We start from the raw sequence: 17,770 nt of genomic DNA, 5'->3' as shown, positions 1-17,770 counted from the left end.
TTGTTTCCCCTATTTGAGCGTGATATGAAAAGAATATACATTTTATAATGATTTCAAACTAATTAGTGATTAGATAATATAGGTATGAAACACAATTATTGCTCAAGTCTTCGCATGTGTAAACGTAATTGGAAAGAGCTCAAATAAATATGTTCAAAAATAATCATAAAATCTTGAAATACCATGGCATTCTGGTATTTGCTGATCAAAGGGTGCACCTTCCAATATTTGGATAAATAAAGACTTCCTATATTTGGCGTGTAGACCACCTAATGTTTTTAACTCGGAACTCATTAAATTATCTGTACTGAAGGTTTATTTTAACGTGCTTCTGTGCGTCAACTTCGAACACATTCCCGTACATCACACATGTTGGAATTCGACTAATGTATGACAAGTTCAGAAACGAATATGGCTGTCATGTACATTTGAAGTGCTGCCGTAGATATTGCATTCATGGTACGAGGCTAAACAGAAAAGGGGAAAACTGTACAGTTATTGACCTGTAATGTGTATCAGTTCGTTGGTGACTGCAAGTCCACCATTTGCAACATTCGGATTTTCTTAGAAACATACAATGTTATTGGCTGAACACATTCATAGCGCACATGTGTGACGTACACATGTTGCCAAGGTGACAGATACCATTGTTATTCAAAAGCTCCATTAATATTACCTGAGTGAAGGGCAGCCAATTTAACTTCTTTGCGTCCTTTCGCCACTTAGGAAGTAAAATTCTTTCTACAAACCACTCCAAGATCAGAGTTAAAGAAGCTATCACTACACCCGTACAGAGTAGAATAAATACGCCTATAAAATGACTGAGATCCAGTGTGCTTTCCTGGAAAGAAAATGATTGGAATGCAACATCTAACGCAATTTTGATATATGTTATATTACTTTTTGTCTACTAGAAATTCTTGGCATCATGTGACAAGACTTAATTTTGAAACGCATACAGCGTAACTCTATAATGACATACATTGACAGACCTCCTATACATGTATGCATTCAAATATTTAGTGTCCAACACTGGCCATGTGCAATATGTGCCAGACATGTGTTTGTTTGATGTCCATTGTTGGTGGTCTCAGACTTTTCTCCGTGAAGTATGGTTGTTGATTTCACTGGCGCATGTGGTTATTGTAATCGATATGTCTGTTCAAATTGTTGAAGGACTGTCGCTGACGTGATTACTATATTCATTGACATGCACAGCAAGTGACGTAACTAGTGCCAGTGAAAAGATCTTATCTTTACATAAACCGCAGCTGTCACCAAATCAGTAAAAATATTCGTTAATTTGATGCTTATCATACTTGGTATCTTTTATATTCATGCTTCAAAATATTCTCATGTGGATTGTTATATCAGAAAATAAAATTGCTATGTCTGGTGGATGTCAAAAACCAGTCTCGTTACTTATCTGTAGTCTATGAATAAATGGATGAATGAATGTTTTATGAATGCGATGGATGGATGAAGGAATGTTTTTTTAGTTTTATCCAAGTGATAAGATGGCTGGATGAAATAACAAAGTAAAAATAACAGTATACTCATCGAAAGAATTTGCAAGTCCAGGAACACAAAATGGATGGATGGGTGAATGAATGAATGAATGAAAGTCTAATTTTACCATAAACGTTACATATTTTCATTTCATTCATTCATAAGTGGGTGGCGTATGTTCAGTGAATGTTTGTGAATTACTGGTAGTATCATGAAAATAACTTACCCCGACTAATCCTTGTTTTTTAGAACATCCGACCCGGTTATACCATTGTCTTTGCAACTGTTCCAGGTAACCGGCACTTGAATATTTATATATGTGCAACGATACCTCACTCGTGAGTGGTGAGTTTTTAGGTAATCCAATCCCGTAACCTTCACTGGCGAATGGTTTACCAACTAATTGCAGCTCACATTTTGGGTCGGAAGATATCGTGTATTCTAATATAGCGGAGTCCCATATAAACGCTTCGAGCTGACGATTTCTATCGAGTAAATATGGTGATATTTTCGGTGAGAATAAATCATTTTCAACAAACTATTCAATGTAGGCTCTATTCAAAATACTTAGACATTTTTATGTTTTAATTAGTGTACTCTGGATCGGCTAGCTCAAGTTAGCATCTGTCGAATGTAAATGTGTTCGTAACGGCAATTTTGGGGTTATATCAGCACACTTGGGATGTGTAAAATTGGTTATTTACCTAAGTTTGTCGACACCATGTGATGTATTGGCCACTGCATACTTGGCTATCTTGCTTGCTAAAGCTGGATAACTGCGAGTGAGAAATGACTCAGGACTGCTGCTAGCTATTGTAGCAGCACGGAAGCCCTTGGATTGCTGTTGTAACTGGTGACAAAAATACATGGTAAAGATTAAAATATGAGGCTGAATTTGTGCAGCCATTTCTGTATTACAGATAAAGTAAATTGAAATTCCTATTTTTGAAATCGTAAATTTGTTTGAATTTTAAAATTACGTCGGTCCGTTTTGATTGTGGGGACATATATTTTGGCATGCTGTCTATTGTTACTTCCGGTCTGCGTTCACTACACGGCCTTTTAAGGAACCGTTAATGACATGCGTGCTTGTTTACCGTGGGGCGCATTTTAAATTACTGTAATCGTCAGTTAGAACCCAAGTTGCGTGTTTATATGATCGTAATTTGCCTGTGTTTATATTGCAACATGATTATCGAAAATGTACGTTTTTCTACAAAACTATTATGAATTATTTTATTGGAAGTGTTGAATGACAATAGTAATGCCACGTGCTCCACCAGGGCAATATTGATAGTACCATTTAAGGGGAATAGGTTTACTTAAAATATGAAAAATACGCCTAGTCAAAAGAAGCACGACCTATTACCGATGTCAGCTTTACTTGATATACAAACAAGTCATCGTTGTACGGCATCGGTATTGGTAGTTTACTTAATAAACAAGTTTTTCCATATTGCTATAGTAATGGGTCATGATTTAACGACGTAAAGCACAATTGTGTTAATTTCACTAAATTCGCGTGTGAGTGCCCGGGTGTTATGATTTGGGGCGTTTAAGACAGTATGCTACCAATAACATGGCAAGACATGTTTTCACTACAGTTGTAACAACGTTGTAGAGAAGTATATATGCAAATTTGACATAGTAAATCAGGTAGTCATGGCAGACTGGGAATATGCACCCGCATTAAAACAATATAAAAAGGAATATATTCATGTTAAAATGCGTAATGCTTGTAAAAATGTGAATGTCAATTTCTACTTGTGTTCCATTGTAATGCCCAACTTAAACTAGAAATATCCATTTCGTTTTTCGATGTCATTCATAATTTTAGTAAATTTCGTGCCTAATATATTAAAAGCAAAACTGCACTAATGTAGGAGCTTCATTATAATTGTATATAGCAACCATACCTGCTGTATTTCTTTTCTTTTCCAATTAGGCATGTACGTCGCCTAACATTCTGAGTGAACTAACTGATCTGACTGGTAAAATATGGTATTCACTCTTTACCATTTCAGGCACATCTGGTAAACAGTGTGTTGGCCAGCGAAAGCATGATAGTGATACCCCGTGGGCGAATATTTGACTGACGTATGATACTTTTCACGCTACAGACGAGTTTTTAAATCTCGATAATTATCAAATTTAGCAAGAATACATACGTTAGTGAACCAATTTTGAAGTAATTAACATTTCAATGAATATAGTCATGTTATCCGCTGCTTGGTTTTACACTATATGTTTTGAATATTATTCCATATTTATTTGCCCTGACTACACAATGCTGTATAGCTACATGCCATTTAGTGAGTTTCACCCAATGCTTAATGCAAAACTTTGATGTGTTTAGAAAGATTAAGTTTATTCCCCACTAAACCAGAGCACAAACAATTAGCGATGTATTAGATTAAGGCTACCATGTTGTCTGAAATCCCACCTTTGGCGCCATAAGCAATAATTGGAAACATCTTGAAGTCAAAAAGTTAAAAGAATATATCAAAGTTCAAATAAATTGCCTTATCCAAAAAATAGTTAAATATCTTCGGGAAAACAGTGTCAAGTCTGACGTTTTTGCAAATCATAATCCCAAACTGACATTCGATTGGAGGTTTTTGAGTATTTTATGTAATTATTGCAATTATTAATTAACGTCATTATTGTGTAATGGTGTATTTACGTTTGTTCATTTTAAACACGCAGTCAAGGCTAATTGTTGTACCTGTTCATCTCCATTATTAACGACAACGTATTCTTACCTTTGGGTCGTTAATACCTGATATTTCATTAGGTTGTTTTTCTCCCACCATGAAGGCAGCTAAATTGGCTGTATAACTAGCGATGAAAACCAATGAAAATATTGCCCACAGGTTTATGAGAAACCGACTAGCCCAGCACTTTGGCGACTTAGTCGGTACAGTATGTGAGAAGAGAATTGACCAGCACAACGTCAACGCGGACGGAAAACTAAATACTCTAGGTCGATTGCGTCCTCGAGGTGTCAGGCCATAAGGACTATGCCACTCAAAGATAGTTGTGAAAAAAGCAGTTGCGTGTAAAGTTATGAAAATACCAAGCCACATAGTCCACTCCAAAGGCTCCATAAACGAGCCGATCGCGGCCGTTCCTTTACGGCGAGCTGTAACTATGCCCAAACTGGTGTAATAAAACGGCGCTGAGAAATCGATGACTTGACTTCTTGCTGAGTTTATGCTGAAGGACCCGACAGCCATTTCGGCCGCACCGTTTATTAAATCTCCTACCATTCCATTCCATTCGCCTTTATCAATCGACCCAAAATTACCGTCGGCAACGATATACAAATCGTAATCGAAGTTCATATCACGACTCAGCATCTCCAGAACATCGTAGGCCATCCCAGTACAGCAATACTCGGCGTAACGTGGCATATCATCTGTCATATTGTTGGAGAATGTCCCATGGCTTCTCCAGTGCTCAAATGCGTCAATGACGTCTTTACGAGTTGTCCGAGCGCCACTTGGGTGTAATGACAACCCCAGGCACAGCCCGCCACTATAGCATTCCCTACTGTCACCCTCTAACTCGCTAATGAACAAGAACGGCTCCTCCAAGATTGTCACAACACGGAGTTTTCGTCTCTCTGACGCCAGGTTTGGCATGATCTCCGTTTGCCCAGGCCATAATATGGAGTTGATATTGAGATCATCCATAGTCCACGACCCCACATTGACCCATGTTTTAGTCAAGTCTTCACCCATACGCAAATTGAGTATATCATACTGTGCTTCGTTAATGTCTCCCCTGCTGTTAAAGGAAACCATACCCTCCGGTCTTTTGAGCACGGCTTCTTTTAAATATCTGATGAAAAAGAGAGCAAAGTGGTAGCAGTACGTACATAACACGTTTATAAAACGATACGGTTTTATTTAATGCAAACCTGTATATGGATCGACATGCCACCAAATGGGGCACTATTTTGAGGAAAAATATCCCACATGGGTCAACATTTTGTTTTCTGAATATAGCCCACAAAGTCAAACAAAGGCGTTGTTCTATCGGGAAAAATAAACAACAGTGTTTTTGTGTCTTACACTGATTGTTGGTGTTATTATTTCACAAATAATACAACGTTACCTAAAGAACTTGTGACCGTGAAGCCATTTATCTTTATCTTGTCTCCAGCATGTATCCGGGGGCGATGGAATGGCGACAGTAGACTCACTGACCATTTTCTGCATAGCTTTTGCAACGAGGCGCACTGAGTTTTTGATACTAACTGCTGTACTTGTACTCGCCGAATTGTTAACTGCTATTAATCCAACTGGAAAATATGTAGGGTCGGTCATGGTCAACATCCCCGTCAAAATCCACGCATAACCGGCGCTGAGCATCCCGACATTCTCCGCGATACGGAAAATTCTGGCTGCTTCCTGTGGCGACACTTGAAGTACTATAACTTTGGAGTTCAGTTGCGTCAGCATTGTTAGTCTAGATGAAATATTACCAGCGTACTCCATTGGTATTTTAATGAAAGCTTCGATTTCCCACTCCTCGTCGTCCGTAAGCCTCCAAAGTTCTCGAATGAAAGAGAGCCCATCCGGGTCGTCATCGTAAATTATTGAAAACTTGTACCAGTTATTCCTTTTCAGTATGTCGACTACGGGGTGGCTCTGCATAGCTAGTGGGGGTTCCATACGAAGGAACGTAGGATGAAGTTCCTGCAATAAAGGTAATAATAACAGTTAGACACGAAGAAAACAAGGCACGTGGACGCCTGGGCGTTACGTGGGAGAAAGAGGTCCTCAGTGAATATATGTGTTTTCTAGTGTATAGGGTTTACTGGACGTATGGAACCGGGAACAGCCACTGGTGGCGCTGAATACAGTCAAAACATATTTAGGCTTGCCAACGCTCACGCCGGCTAATAGTGTAAAAATGGAGACACTTATTAAATTCGGTGACCAGCTTAGTATGATAGAAAGCCTGTACAGTCTTCAAATAACCACAATATAGACAGAGTGGGGATCAAGACTGAATATACGTGATTCCTGTGTTTCATAATAAATACTTTATATTAATAATTACACCTTGAAATAATATTCATAATATACGTCTACGTCATAACCTCGTTAAAGTTATTAACATATTGTGTACGCATTGTGCATTTTTCGGGCCCTTTTCCTTCGGGTCACATAACATCACATACAATCCGTTACCGCTCATCATATTATTGGTCTAAACACGTCTCAGCATATCCAACTCAGACCGTTACGTCACTTCCGTCAGCATACAATCTACTCTACTGCCTAATCATTTAAATGCGAGAATATGTCATAAACGATACAGACTGAATCAAATTCAAAATTGCATAGCAATTATCAGTGTTTTCCTGTTTTCAAAAGGTGACATATTTTTCCACATATCTGAATATGTTAACGCTTTTAACCTCTTAACCATCGCTGATCAAATAAAGCATTTCCTACCAGCAAGTTAAGTGTGAATGGGACACCGCCGAAAGCACTATTGATTGAGATTGCAATAAATGTTTTCCGATTCAGTATATAATTGGTTTTCCATGATTTTTTCCTGGCTATAAACTCGGTAAGACGGTGCGTCGGTATTAACAGAGAGAAACCATCTCACCACCTCGCAGCTGCAATTAATTCAGATGAATGCACGCATTTAGCCAGTGTGCCGCATATGCGACTCAAACACCGATACATCGGTCCAATAAAACCAGTGTACCACATACTTAATGAGGAGGCCCAAACCAGTAGTCGAGATCCGTTTCCCACCTGACCCGAATATTGGGTACATTTACTAAGCGTATTTGTTCGGCCGCCGGTGCTGTAGTGTTTGACCGGCTCTGGTTTTCGCATCACATTGCCGTAGTGCCAATTATTGAATATATTTTTGTGACAAAAACATAGAATTCTCATGCACACACAATTTTAACATACAAAATTGAGACAATAGTGATATTCAATGTCGGAAACTGTCCCCAGGCACAATATGTTAAAACATGTTAGTCCATGCCATCTGCGTGATTTTCAGACAGTAAATATAGAAATGTGCATTTGCATACTAACATGCATGTAAATTTGATAGTCATCATGACTTACTAGTACGTTTAAAAATCGTAGCAAATGTTGAAATATAGAATACGATGGCCAATATTTGCAAGTCTGTGTTTCATTCATTTATTGTAAGTGTGTCATCTTTTGTTCGCAGAATATTAACGGGATTATTTTATTTGTTATTGATTATAAACTAACTGGGGTCGATGCACGTCGATGTCCGTTAGAGTCGGAAAGGAAATTGGTTGAACTTCCTAAACACATCAGCAAGTACAAAAATGCGGTTGTCTTTAGACTGAGTACAACAAGGGGCGAATTGTTCATTAACACACGAGTTGCATTTGGTCACATGTGGTAACTCACAGCACTGCCGCATCTCATGGGACTGGGGATCCACCTGTATAATAACAAATACTGTGCGTGTTATGGGCCTCAGACGTGGATGGACGTGGAAAACGAAATAAACTAACAACAAAAAACAATGCGACACAAAATATATTAGCTTATTGTGAATGAATTTATTCCGCGATTCATGAAACCATATGTTTAACTGTTCACACAGAACCGCGATATTAATTCGACCTAGGATGACCTTTGTTAAAAGTAATGGGGATTATTCTCCGTAATAGTTGATTGGGTTCAACTAAAATACAACTGGTAATTTCAGACGGCAATAATCGCACGATGTTCGAGGGGAGACAGGAGCTGCCAACTAAAAGGGCGCCATCTATCGATTAGTGAGGTAAAGATTGTTGACCTAATTTGGTAGATTATCAATTTATTTGTATCCACTCTCAACACGCCAGATATGCTAACATCATACACTGTTTGCTACACAGTCGTGCTTAATAATTTATTCCCTGCGAGGAAAATAAAAAAAAAATATGAACGGTGTTGACAAAAGTCGAGTTCACCGTTCAGAGGATCAAATGGCAACTTATATTTGTTTCGGTAGGTTCGATGTTTCTTGTATCGTTTTTAATTTAACAGAGAAACGCAACATATAAGATGTATTCTCGTCCTAGGAACCTATAGATGCGTATTTTATTGTAGCACGCATTTAACTGAGAAATGAGCTGTGTCCTCGTCCGAGAAAACATTAGACTACCTTGTATCACTCATACGGAATTGTATATACCAGTATGGGCTATATCCTTACCCGAGGACTGTGTGAACGTGTCCTGTATCGTGTACTGACACGTGTCTGCGCACAATAAACTGCAAAATGCTGCCCATGAGATGTAATCTCGCCCGAGGACTCTGTAGACGTTTCCTTGTCGAAAATTAGTCACTAAATCGTCGATACAATATGACTGTAATGACAGTGGTAAAGTCCATCAAAATTCCAATAAGGCATGAATGCAGCATATTTTTTATTATTTTGAATAGGTCTGCTCTAAATTGATTGGATTTAAATGCTAAAATAGAGATCAAACCATGCACCTCTGTGAATATGGTTTAAACGCATGTTAATCAGAAGTCACACACAGTAGTAGTTCAAGTTACTGTCGCGTGTATATAATTTAGATAGCACAACACTGTACTGATTTGACATATGATAGTATAACTGAAGGGGAAATTGAATAAAAATAACGATATTGGTATGCAATACTAACGTTACTTTAGTAATGTAGTCTTTTATGAAAGGACGACGACCTTGTTACTTGGCGTGCTTTTCTCCGTCAGCACTCACACGTTAACAACGGCGGGGTTAGGAAAACGACAATATTATGAAATCGCGGATTACGTCTATGACGTGACCTGATGTCACAATGTGTCATATCGAGAACATAATATACATTTTTCAATCCTTCATTTATTTTTCAATAACTCAATTACCTATACACATAAACATTTCTAGTACTTTCTGTCCTTCTAAACTGGATATCTAGAACGAATCTTTCATTTCTGTCTGTATTATATAGCAACAAATCCTAAATTGTTGCCGCTTGCTGAGCGGAATACCCATATTCGGTGGTGATTGTGTAATAGGCTCAGCAGGGCATTGTTATTTCATGAATATGACATGCAGGCTGTAGCCTATGTCTCCTTGGCATTATTTTTACTAATTGTCCTGGTAGCAGTTGTCGCGCACGTCTGTTTGTTATTACGGTTAACATGAACGTACACATACTGTACCAGTTTTCATACATTCGATTTTGTCGGCCAGACAAATAAACAGGATAAACGACAAGAACTTTGCGATTTAGCCATCACGAAATTAGCGATCGTTCAGCTCGCTTCAAATTGTTATTTACTTGATTCAACATTGAATAATTAGGTTTGTGGGACGCATGATTTGTGTTACTCTCATTGTGGTCGTACATTTGTTTAATAATATCAAGCATAGTACATAATTACGTTATTTCAAGAATAATAACCAAATTCCTTTTTGTGATTCATATCTCATTTGAAAAATAATTTTTGAATTAATGTTTACATACGAAGTGAAATGCTGTAAAAATGTTGAAAAAAGCGACGTACTATTTTAGGTAGTTGTGGTAAAATGACGTTATAGCGAAATGTTGATTTAGCGAATCTATCTTGTCGTTTTTGATTTCCTGTTTTAACAATATTTGTCTGTCGCCGCGCAAAACAAATGTGCAGTTATCACCTCCATAAAAACCAAAGAAAAACATTAAAGTGTAATAAAGAAGCGCACCAGATTATTACGTTTTCTGTGTTTTTTACAAAGTGTGTGTGCGTGGAGAAAAAGACGTTGTTTGGCCGCCATTTTGAATTTATAATGAAGTCATTAGCGACATCTTAAATTAGCGAATTAGTTCTCTCGCTAAATTCGCGAAAAAGACATGTTTTACAGTATTTCCTGAACACGCGTTTTCGTTTTGCCATTTTGAAGTTGTTTTACACTTGTACCCACATGCAAAAGATCTTCAACGATGTGCCGATCTATCACGATTGGCAGATGACAATTCAACGGTCATCTATTACGGGAGTAGTTGTCGAATTACTATTAATAGCGGTGGTCGTTGCACAGCGTCGTGTTTGATATGCGTCCCATGCTGGGGTGTTCCATTCTAGAATAATTTTTACGCTATCATGTTCGATCCTTACAAAAAATGGGTCTTTAATAGCTAATCCAAGACCAGTGAAAACTATACAATTAAAATAGCATATGAAGAAACAATTTTGTTAGAGAAAATAATTTAATTTACGCGATTTACAGTAAATCTGAAATCCCAATGAAACCTTTTGGGCATGGAACACATCTAATGAACGGCTAAATGGTTTAGATGTTCAGTATCTTTTTACCATGCTTGGTCTAAATAATCTCAGATTCATCTATGAAACATGTTATGTCATTTATCTGGATACCTGTTTTTATGCTGTGTTGACAAAGTTTTAGGTATACCGATTAGCTGTATAGTAAAGGACGAGATACACTCATCCCACATTCAGGGATCTAATTATGCAGGGATCTGTCAGGTACATCAAAGAAATGCTAACATGCGTGATCGATCCGTGCTTTGTACAAGCGCGGAATTGCGCCACTTACGTTAAGTCGCGCTACCTGGTGTATGGATAATCAGCGTTCTAGTGAGTTATTTGTGTTTCACTTGGTTATACCGACCCACATGACCTCCACAGCGGGATTTGTAACGCATCCGTGTTACGTGTCTTATACAGCTGTTTTGACGGATGTATTTTAATAGCAATATTGGTAGAGTTTGCTTTGAGAAATGCTATCTATTATATTTAAGGGTTAAATGTTAATAAAACATATAAGACGAAATACCACACTTATTAAATTGCGCCTTATGCAGCGTTACCATCTTGTGCTCATTTATTTGAGAACCCACTATGTTTAACTCTGTACTTGTGTGATACTTGTTTGTGCTTGCTGGATTTAACGTGCGTTTCATTGAAGTTTGAAATCCCCGACGATGATGACGCTGGGCAAGTGCAACACGTCGGACGTAAAACCACGAGGAATCAACTAAAACATATTCTCGGCATCATATTGCTAATGACCAGGGGGTAGGTATATTTAACCGGAAACTTTTGGAATATAGCTTTCACCGACCACGTGTTTCGTGCGTGTTTTTTATAAGAGGATATTCTGTCGCGGTATTTTTCCGACATGATTGCATAATAAGCAAGGTCAAATTCGACAAATACATCGTTCTGTCATGTACTTTATGGTATGATAAGAAAGTCACCATCTAATGGTGAACCGAAAGCAGTTACAATCTATTGTCGAGGTTATTACATTTCCAATTTGGGAAAAATCCTCGAAATGTCTTCTCTTTCACACATGTTCCCAAATAAAGAGTGAACGAACGGTCCCCGAAAAAAATAACGGCTTTTGTGGAAAAAATATGGTGTGTCGTGACACAATAAAAACACGAATGTAGAAATTATGCATGCGTGGTCTTAGATAATTTATATAAGATTGAATTTAGTTGCGTAATCATTTACAACACATTCGAAGGCGATTTCTTCTTCTTCAGTACTTCCATTTCATTCGATGTATCTAATTGATGAGTAATGATTCGTGTAGGGAATTTCGTTGAATGCGTTTTGTACGTCGAATCGGTTGTATAATAAACGCTGCATTTTGACTGAGCAACGGGCCAGGGATATCATGAAAAAAAACACACACATTCAAGGATGGACCGGGTGGATACATTTGTGTTAACTTCATTGTGAATCAATTTACGGCTATCCCCCGTTTTACTACGTTAGTTAGATCTGAATAAATGGTAAATTTTCTATTACAACAGCATTGTTAATGTGCATAGTTTATAAGTTACAAATTCACGTGAACCTAGGGAGTATTCCTGCCGACAGAAATGATACCCCGACGTTCCAATTATCGTCTGCACATTGTCAATTTTCCCGTTTAAATGTGAAGCGCCAGTTGCAACTGATTCGTATACTGTACATATATTGCAAAGAATTAGTAATGTAATTACCGCAACTCTGAATGCTACCCTTTAGAACAATGCTCGTGATTGGGGCCACGTTTAATTCTAGGGTCACTGTCAGGGTTATAGGCCAATGACGTCAGTGTTAGGAAGAGTAATGAAACGCCAAGACGTCAAATGTTGCTAATATAATCGGTCATGATTAAGGCGTTTTTAAGGCGTCTGCCATGGTTGTAGTTGTCGAGGTCGGAAGGCCGTAACAGAGTAGAACGACAAGAAGGAGGCGACATCCGGCGAATAAAATTGGGGATGCTAGCCTGATTCCGAAAATGCACGTTATTCACGCGTTTACGACTCGTTTACGACTGCGTTTACGTTAGCATAGATTTCAGTTTTCGTTGTCGTCAAATTATCGCAAAACACCCCCCGTAAGGAAGAGGGTCATTTTGCGAAGAAATGTGCTAGACTAATTTTTTCTGGTCGATTTGAGGGTACTGATTCCGAAAGTACGTGTTATAAAGGCGTTCACGGGTGCGTTTATCCTCGATTTCAGTTTACAGTTTCAGTTTCGTCATAATATTGTAAAGAAAGCCAGTAAACAGAGTCTGTAGGGTCTCTAAGAGTGATGCTCTTAACAGCCGACTTAAATTTAGACCTACTGAAAATGAATATATATTTAATTTTGCTTACGTCATTTTCATCAAATAGGCAATCTAACTTAGTTTTTTCGAGGGGTGTGTTTTTTATTAATGCTTAGTTTCATCAAATAGGCAACCTAACTTAGTTTTTTTCGAGGAGGTGTGTTTTTATCAACGTTTACTGTCAAATGACCTCCATATAAAGGTGAATCTGAGGCGCATGCAAACTATTACATCAAAGAACAAATAAAAAACTCCGTCCATGTCTGCCATGATGAAAGTGTAATCCAAACGTAAATTGCGACTTCTACAGTAAAGTGTCAATACTTATATTCCCTAAAATTGTTAATAGAATGATATATTTGGAACGAATGATGCTACCGAGACTCTCGTATGAAATGCTGAAACAAGATATTTCACCATTTAACGCATGGCGAGCACTAAGTCTACTCACTGAAGTATGCTGTTTTACCGTAGGGTATGTGTTAATAAATTGTCGTCCAACATTACTTGGCATTTGGACAACAGATTTATGTAATTATTTGTGTCTTAGGAAATGTGTTTTTCCACTTATAATTGATTTATTTATGTACGGGTATTTCTACCTGTAACTTCTGCATGATTTAAAATGGTTGCCACAATAAATAAATAAATAAATAAATAAATAAATAAATAAATAAATAAATAAATAAATAAATAAATAAATAAATAAATAAATAAATAAATAAATAAATAAATAAATAAATAAATAAATAAATAAATAAATAAATAAATAAATAAATAAATAAATAAATAAATAAATAAATAAATAAATAAATAAATAAATAAATAAATAAATAAATAAATAAATAAATAAATAAATAAATAAATAAATAAATAAATAAATAAATAAATAAATAAATAAATAAATAAATAAATAAATAAATAAATAAATAAATAAATAAATAAATAAATAAATAAATAAATAAATAAATAAATAAATAAATAAATAAATAAATAAATAAATAAATAAATAAATAAATAAATAAATAAATAAATAAATAAATAAATAAATAAATAAACATAACTTAACAAATTAGTGCAAAACGAATGTCAGTGCATTATATTGTGCAAGGGGGAACATTATGTTGATGCGTAAACTCGCAAATTATTTTTATATAATAAAAACATGTAAACTATGTATTTGTTAGCTTTCAGAATTAGTACACATTACCATGGTTAGAGGTCAAAATCAAAAATGCTTGAATGCTTCAAAAGTACGTGTATATAACCTTGAGGAACAGAGAACATGTACGAACCAAGACGCTTCAAACATATTACACCATAAAGATAGTCAATGACGAAATATATTTGATTTTTTTTACAAAAATACAACAAAATGAAGGCGGCTAAAGTTGGTTTCTGATGTGTTTCATTAAGAATTAGGCATGACAGTTGCACAGTAACAAACGAATATTATGTTAACTACATGGAATTGAATGAATAGTCAGAGCGAGTGCGCACAAATACATTTTATTACATTACATACAACTTGATGCCGTTTCGCTACCCGGAATTCCCAGAATCCACCACAACCACGCGATTCCTTGTTACTTTCAATTCATCTCCTAATTTTGCTTGGAGCTTGGCGAAACAATATCTAAATCGATTTAACCGATGTCCTTTGACGTAATTTTGCAAAATAAGAAAATCATGTTTTATTCACGTCGTTAAACTTGAAAACTAAATTGGTCAAAATAAAGGACGACATTTTAAAAGATACAAAAACCGAACGAACAAATGGTTGAAGATTTCGTGGTATAAAAACACGTGAATAGGTCTCTCTATTTTGTTTTTGTGTGTTCATTATAATCTGGTACATTGGATTGGTACAGGAATACTACATTGATACTAAAATTGGCGAGATACTGTTTTTTCAGCACGTCGTTTGAGATGAGGAGACGAGCACTGCATAAGTTCAGTCGTGTCCTATGTGCGTTCTTCTCAGTAAGATGAACTTAGAAATTAAAGTCACGTTTTCATTGTAAAGTAACACTCCCAGTGGCACGTAAATACATACTGATGTACGTGGATTTAAAGAGTGTTTTGTGTGAACACTCTCTTTATTTTATTATTATGGTGATTAAGTGACTCCCAATCAACTTCAAATGTTGTGCTACTGCGCATGTTACTGGGCATATGTTGAGTGCGTTTTGAAGATATTTTCTCATTTAAAGTAATGAAAAACAGTGTCACTCTTGAAACTCATTAAATTAATTGTATTTTTTTAATTTGTACCAATAGTAGGATTCATATCATTAATGACATATGCAATTTTAGTTCATGCCACCTAGCAATGAAAAAATGTCACTAATGAAAAAAAAACAAATATTTAAATGCAAATTGGGCTGATATTTCTCTTATTTCTTTAAAAATGTTCAAGTGACACCATTTTTTGCCCCGATGAAATGAGTTAATAAAAAAAATCTGTCATTAGCTCGGAATCTCCTTAATGTGTAGATGTAAACAAAGTCAGTAACAGAATGTTGTGGATATTCTGTTTTGCTCATGAAACTATTTTGAAAGGAATCCAATTGGTGCATGGCTAGGAATACAACAATGCTGATGGTTATATATCTACCGTGTGTGGTCATTATTTTATTCACACACTTAATTCGCGTAAAAACACACGAAATGAAATGAATCAATGTTAGTGGTCCAAGTGTATATACTTGGAGTGTGTAATGTAAAGTGAATATGCCCCCTGTCGGGACTCAACTTAAAACGGACGACACATGTTCGCCAATGAATTGCCCCCAATCCACAATAGACAATCATGTTGTATTTTGTTGTGTCAGGTTTCATGTAGTTGTTTTAAGACACATGAATTTTAAACACGCATTATAAAATTTAATAACTGCTAGAAGCGATCATTTTGAATTGCATAGATTGGTTTCTGTTTTTCTTTCCGGTCTACTTTAATTGGCAAACCTGTTACATTTTCACGTTACTGGCTATTAACCTTGAATAGGTCAGCTGAATGTACCCATCCGTAACGCAATTTCCTTTATACATAATGGTGACGTATGTATGTGAATTGCTGATGAATATTCAAGCTTACAGCGAGTCTGGCCACATACCACTAGGGAGTATCGCTGACAGTGTTGTTGAATCAAATTGTTTCGCCCTCAGCCATTTACTTGAGTGGATATTTGATATTCCTCAAACCATACGCTTTATGACGAACAGAGCCACATATATTGAAGAGGTTAATATGAAGGGCAAGTTCAACTTGAATTAATTAAACGATGCCAAGGGCTTTGCCGGGTTGCGATATTATCATTTGTATATATTTTGTTTCAAATATAACGTAATAATTGGAGAGAGGTAGGCAAAATGCACTGTCTGATCGACACAAATATGACGTGTTTACAGTGAAGAGGTTGATGGTTATTCTATCGACAATTTACAATATGTTGCACGCTAGAAAAATAGAAACAAATAATTGTTTTTGAGTTTGTTATTGCCGAAAAAGCTGCCCTGTGTGGAGTATTTGTATCTGTTATTAAGCATGTGTAGGTGTTTGCTTAAGATACTCATCCTGAATCATTGCATGCCAGGCAAACCCATTTTCAGATAGATTGCAGATTGTGTTTGTATTCGGTCCATTTATATGTTTTATTTATTCGGTAAATCATTTAGAACAGCAATATGCAATGTGAAAAACTCATGTTACGAGATTGTACGAGAATTAAATGATAAAATTGATTGTAATTCTGAATTGCTTTTCTTGTGTTTTGAGTGTTTTGTAAATTAATACGTCAGTAGAATTACCGCTTGTGATCATGTGAGGTCTGCCCTACATTTGAAGGAACAAGTGATCCTATTTCGATTACATTAATTTAATCGTTTCGTGTAAACTATTCACAACTCTTTAATTACACAATGCAACAGTTTTTCTGCTGGCAACAATTATAACAAGCACCGCGAATTGTAAGTGACAATTTATTCGATAAATACAGGTAATTGCCCCAGCACTGAACACTACAATAAAGACGTTTCGTTTTCAATATTGTGAAATTCTTTCGTTTTGGGCAAAATGATTTTGACGAGATAATTCAGAAATTTATATAAGAATAATATAATACCGAAATGTGTTTCCATGTACCATAAATAATTTTCACAATTACCGATTATACATGGATATTACTGAAAAAAAAATAATTTGTTGTATTCTTTATATTTTTGCCTTTTATTTCTCTTGAATTATGATTGTAAGAATGAAATTACAAATTATGCAGTGTGTTCAACAACTCATGTATGAACAATAACATTAATAAATGTGATTTTACTTTGTAAAAATACTGTATTTTTCTGCATAAAAAACAGATATATTTATTGCAGTGTTAATTTGTTTTAGTCCCACAACTGTATAGTTAAAGACCCAATGTAGATTGCGTATTGCGTTGCTGTAAACATGTATAACTTTGATGCACTAACAACAATTTCCTCAACAACAGAATATTAGTGCACGCATGCGCATTATTACTTTTGCGACATCTATCTCTAGGGAAATGTTGGTCGTGTAAGATATTATTTCCAGGTGAAACTGACACATGCGCAGAATCTTTTATTCATCCCTATGCTACCTTAAACTTGCAAATTGGAATAAAAGTGCCCGTGTCTCGAAAAA

At 36.1% G+C, this 17,770-nt stretch overlaps 1 protein-coding gene across 1 annotated transcript in view; it reads right to left on the bottom strand.

Annotated features, from left to right (window-relative positions):
* The window catches only part of LOC100373808 (glutamate receptor ionotropic, NMDA 3A-like), a 93,479-nt gene that overhangs the window by 6,832 nt on the left and 68,877 nt on the right, over window positions 1-17,770 (bottom strand). The window contains exons 2-6 of the mRNA XM_002734059.3: window positions 5,629-6,212; window positions 4,272-5,352; window positions 2,214-2,359; window positions 1,736-1,994; window positions 677-841 (exon numbers count right to left, since the gene is read on the bottom strand). Of these exons, the coding sequence (XP_002734105.3) occupies window positions 677-841; window positions 1,736-1,994; window positions 2,214-2,359; window positions 4,272-5,352; window positions 5,629-6,212 (2,235 nt within the window). The remainder of the gene's footprint in view (window positions 1-676; window positions 842-1,735; window positions 1,995-2,213; window positions 2,360-4,271; window positions 5,353-5,628; window positions 6,213-17,770) is intronic.

The sequence above is a fragment of the Saccoglossus kowalevskii genome, chromosome 9 (genome assembly GCF_978046115.1).
Source record: "Saccoglossus kowalevskii chromosome 9, keSacKowa6.1, whole genome shotgun sequence".
In the NCBI taxonomy this organism is placed as follows: Eukaryota; Metazoa; Hemichordata; class Enteropneusta; family Harrimaniidae; genus Saccoglossus; species Saccoglossus kowalevskii.
Note: the sequence above shows the minus strand (reverse complement) of the source record. Positions and strands in the feature narration are given on the sequence as shown.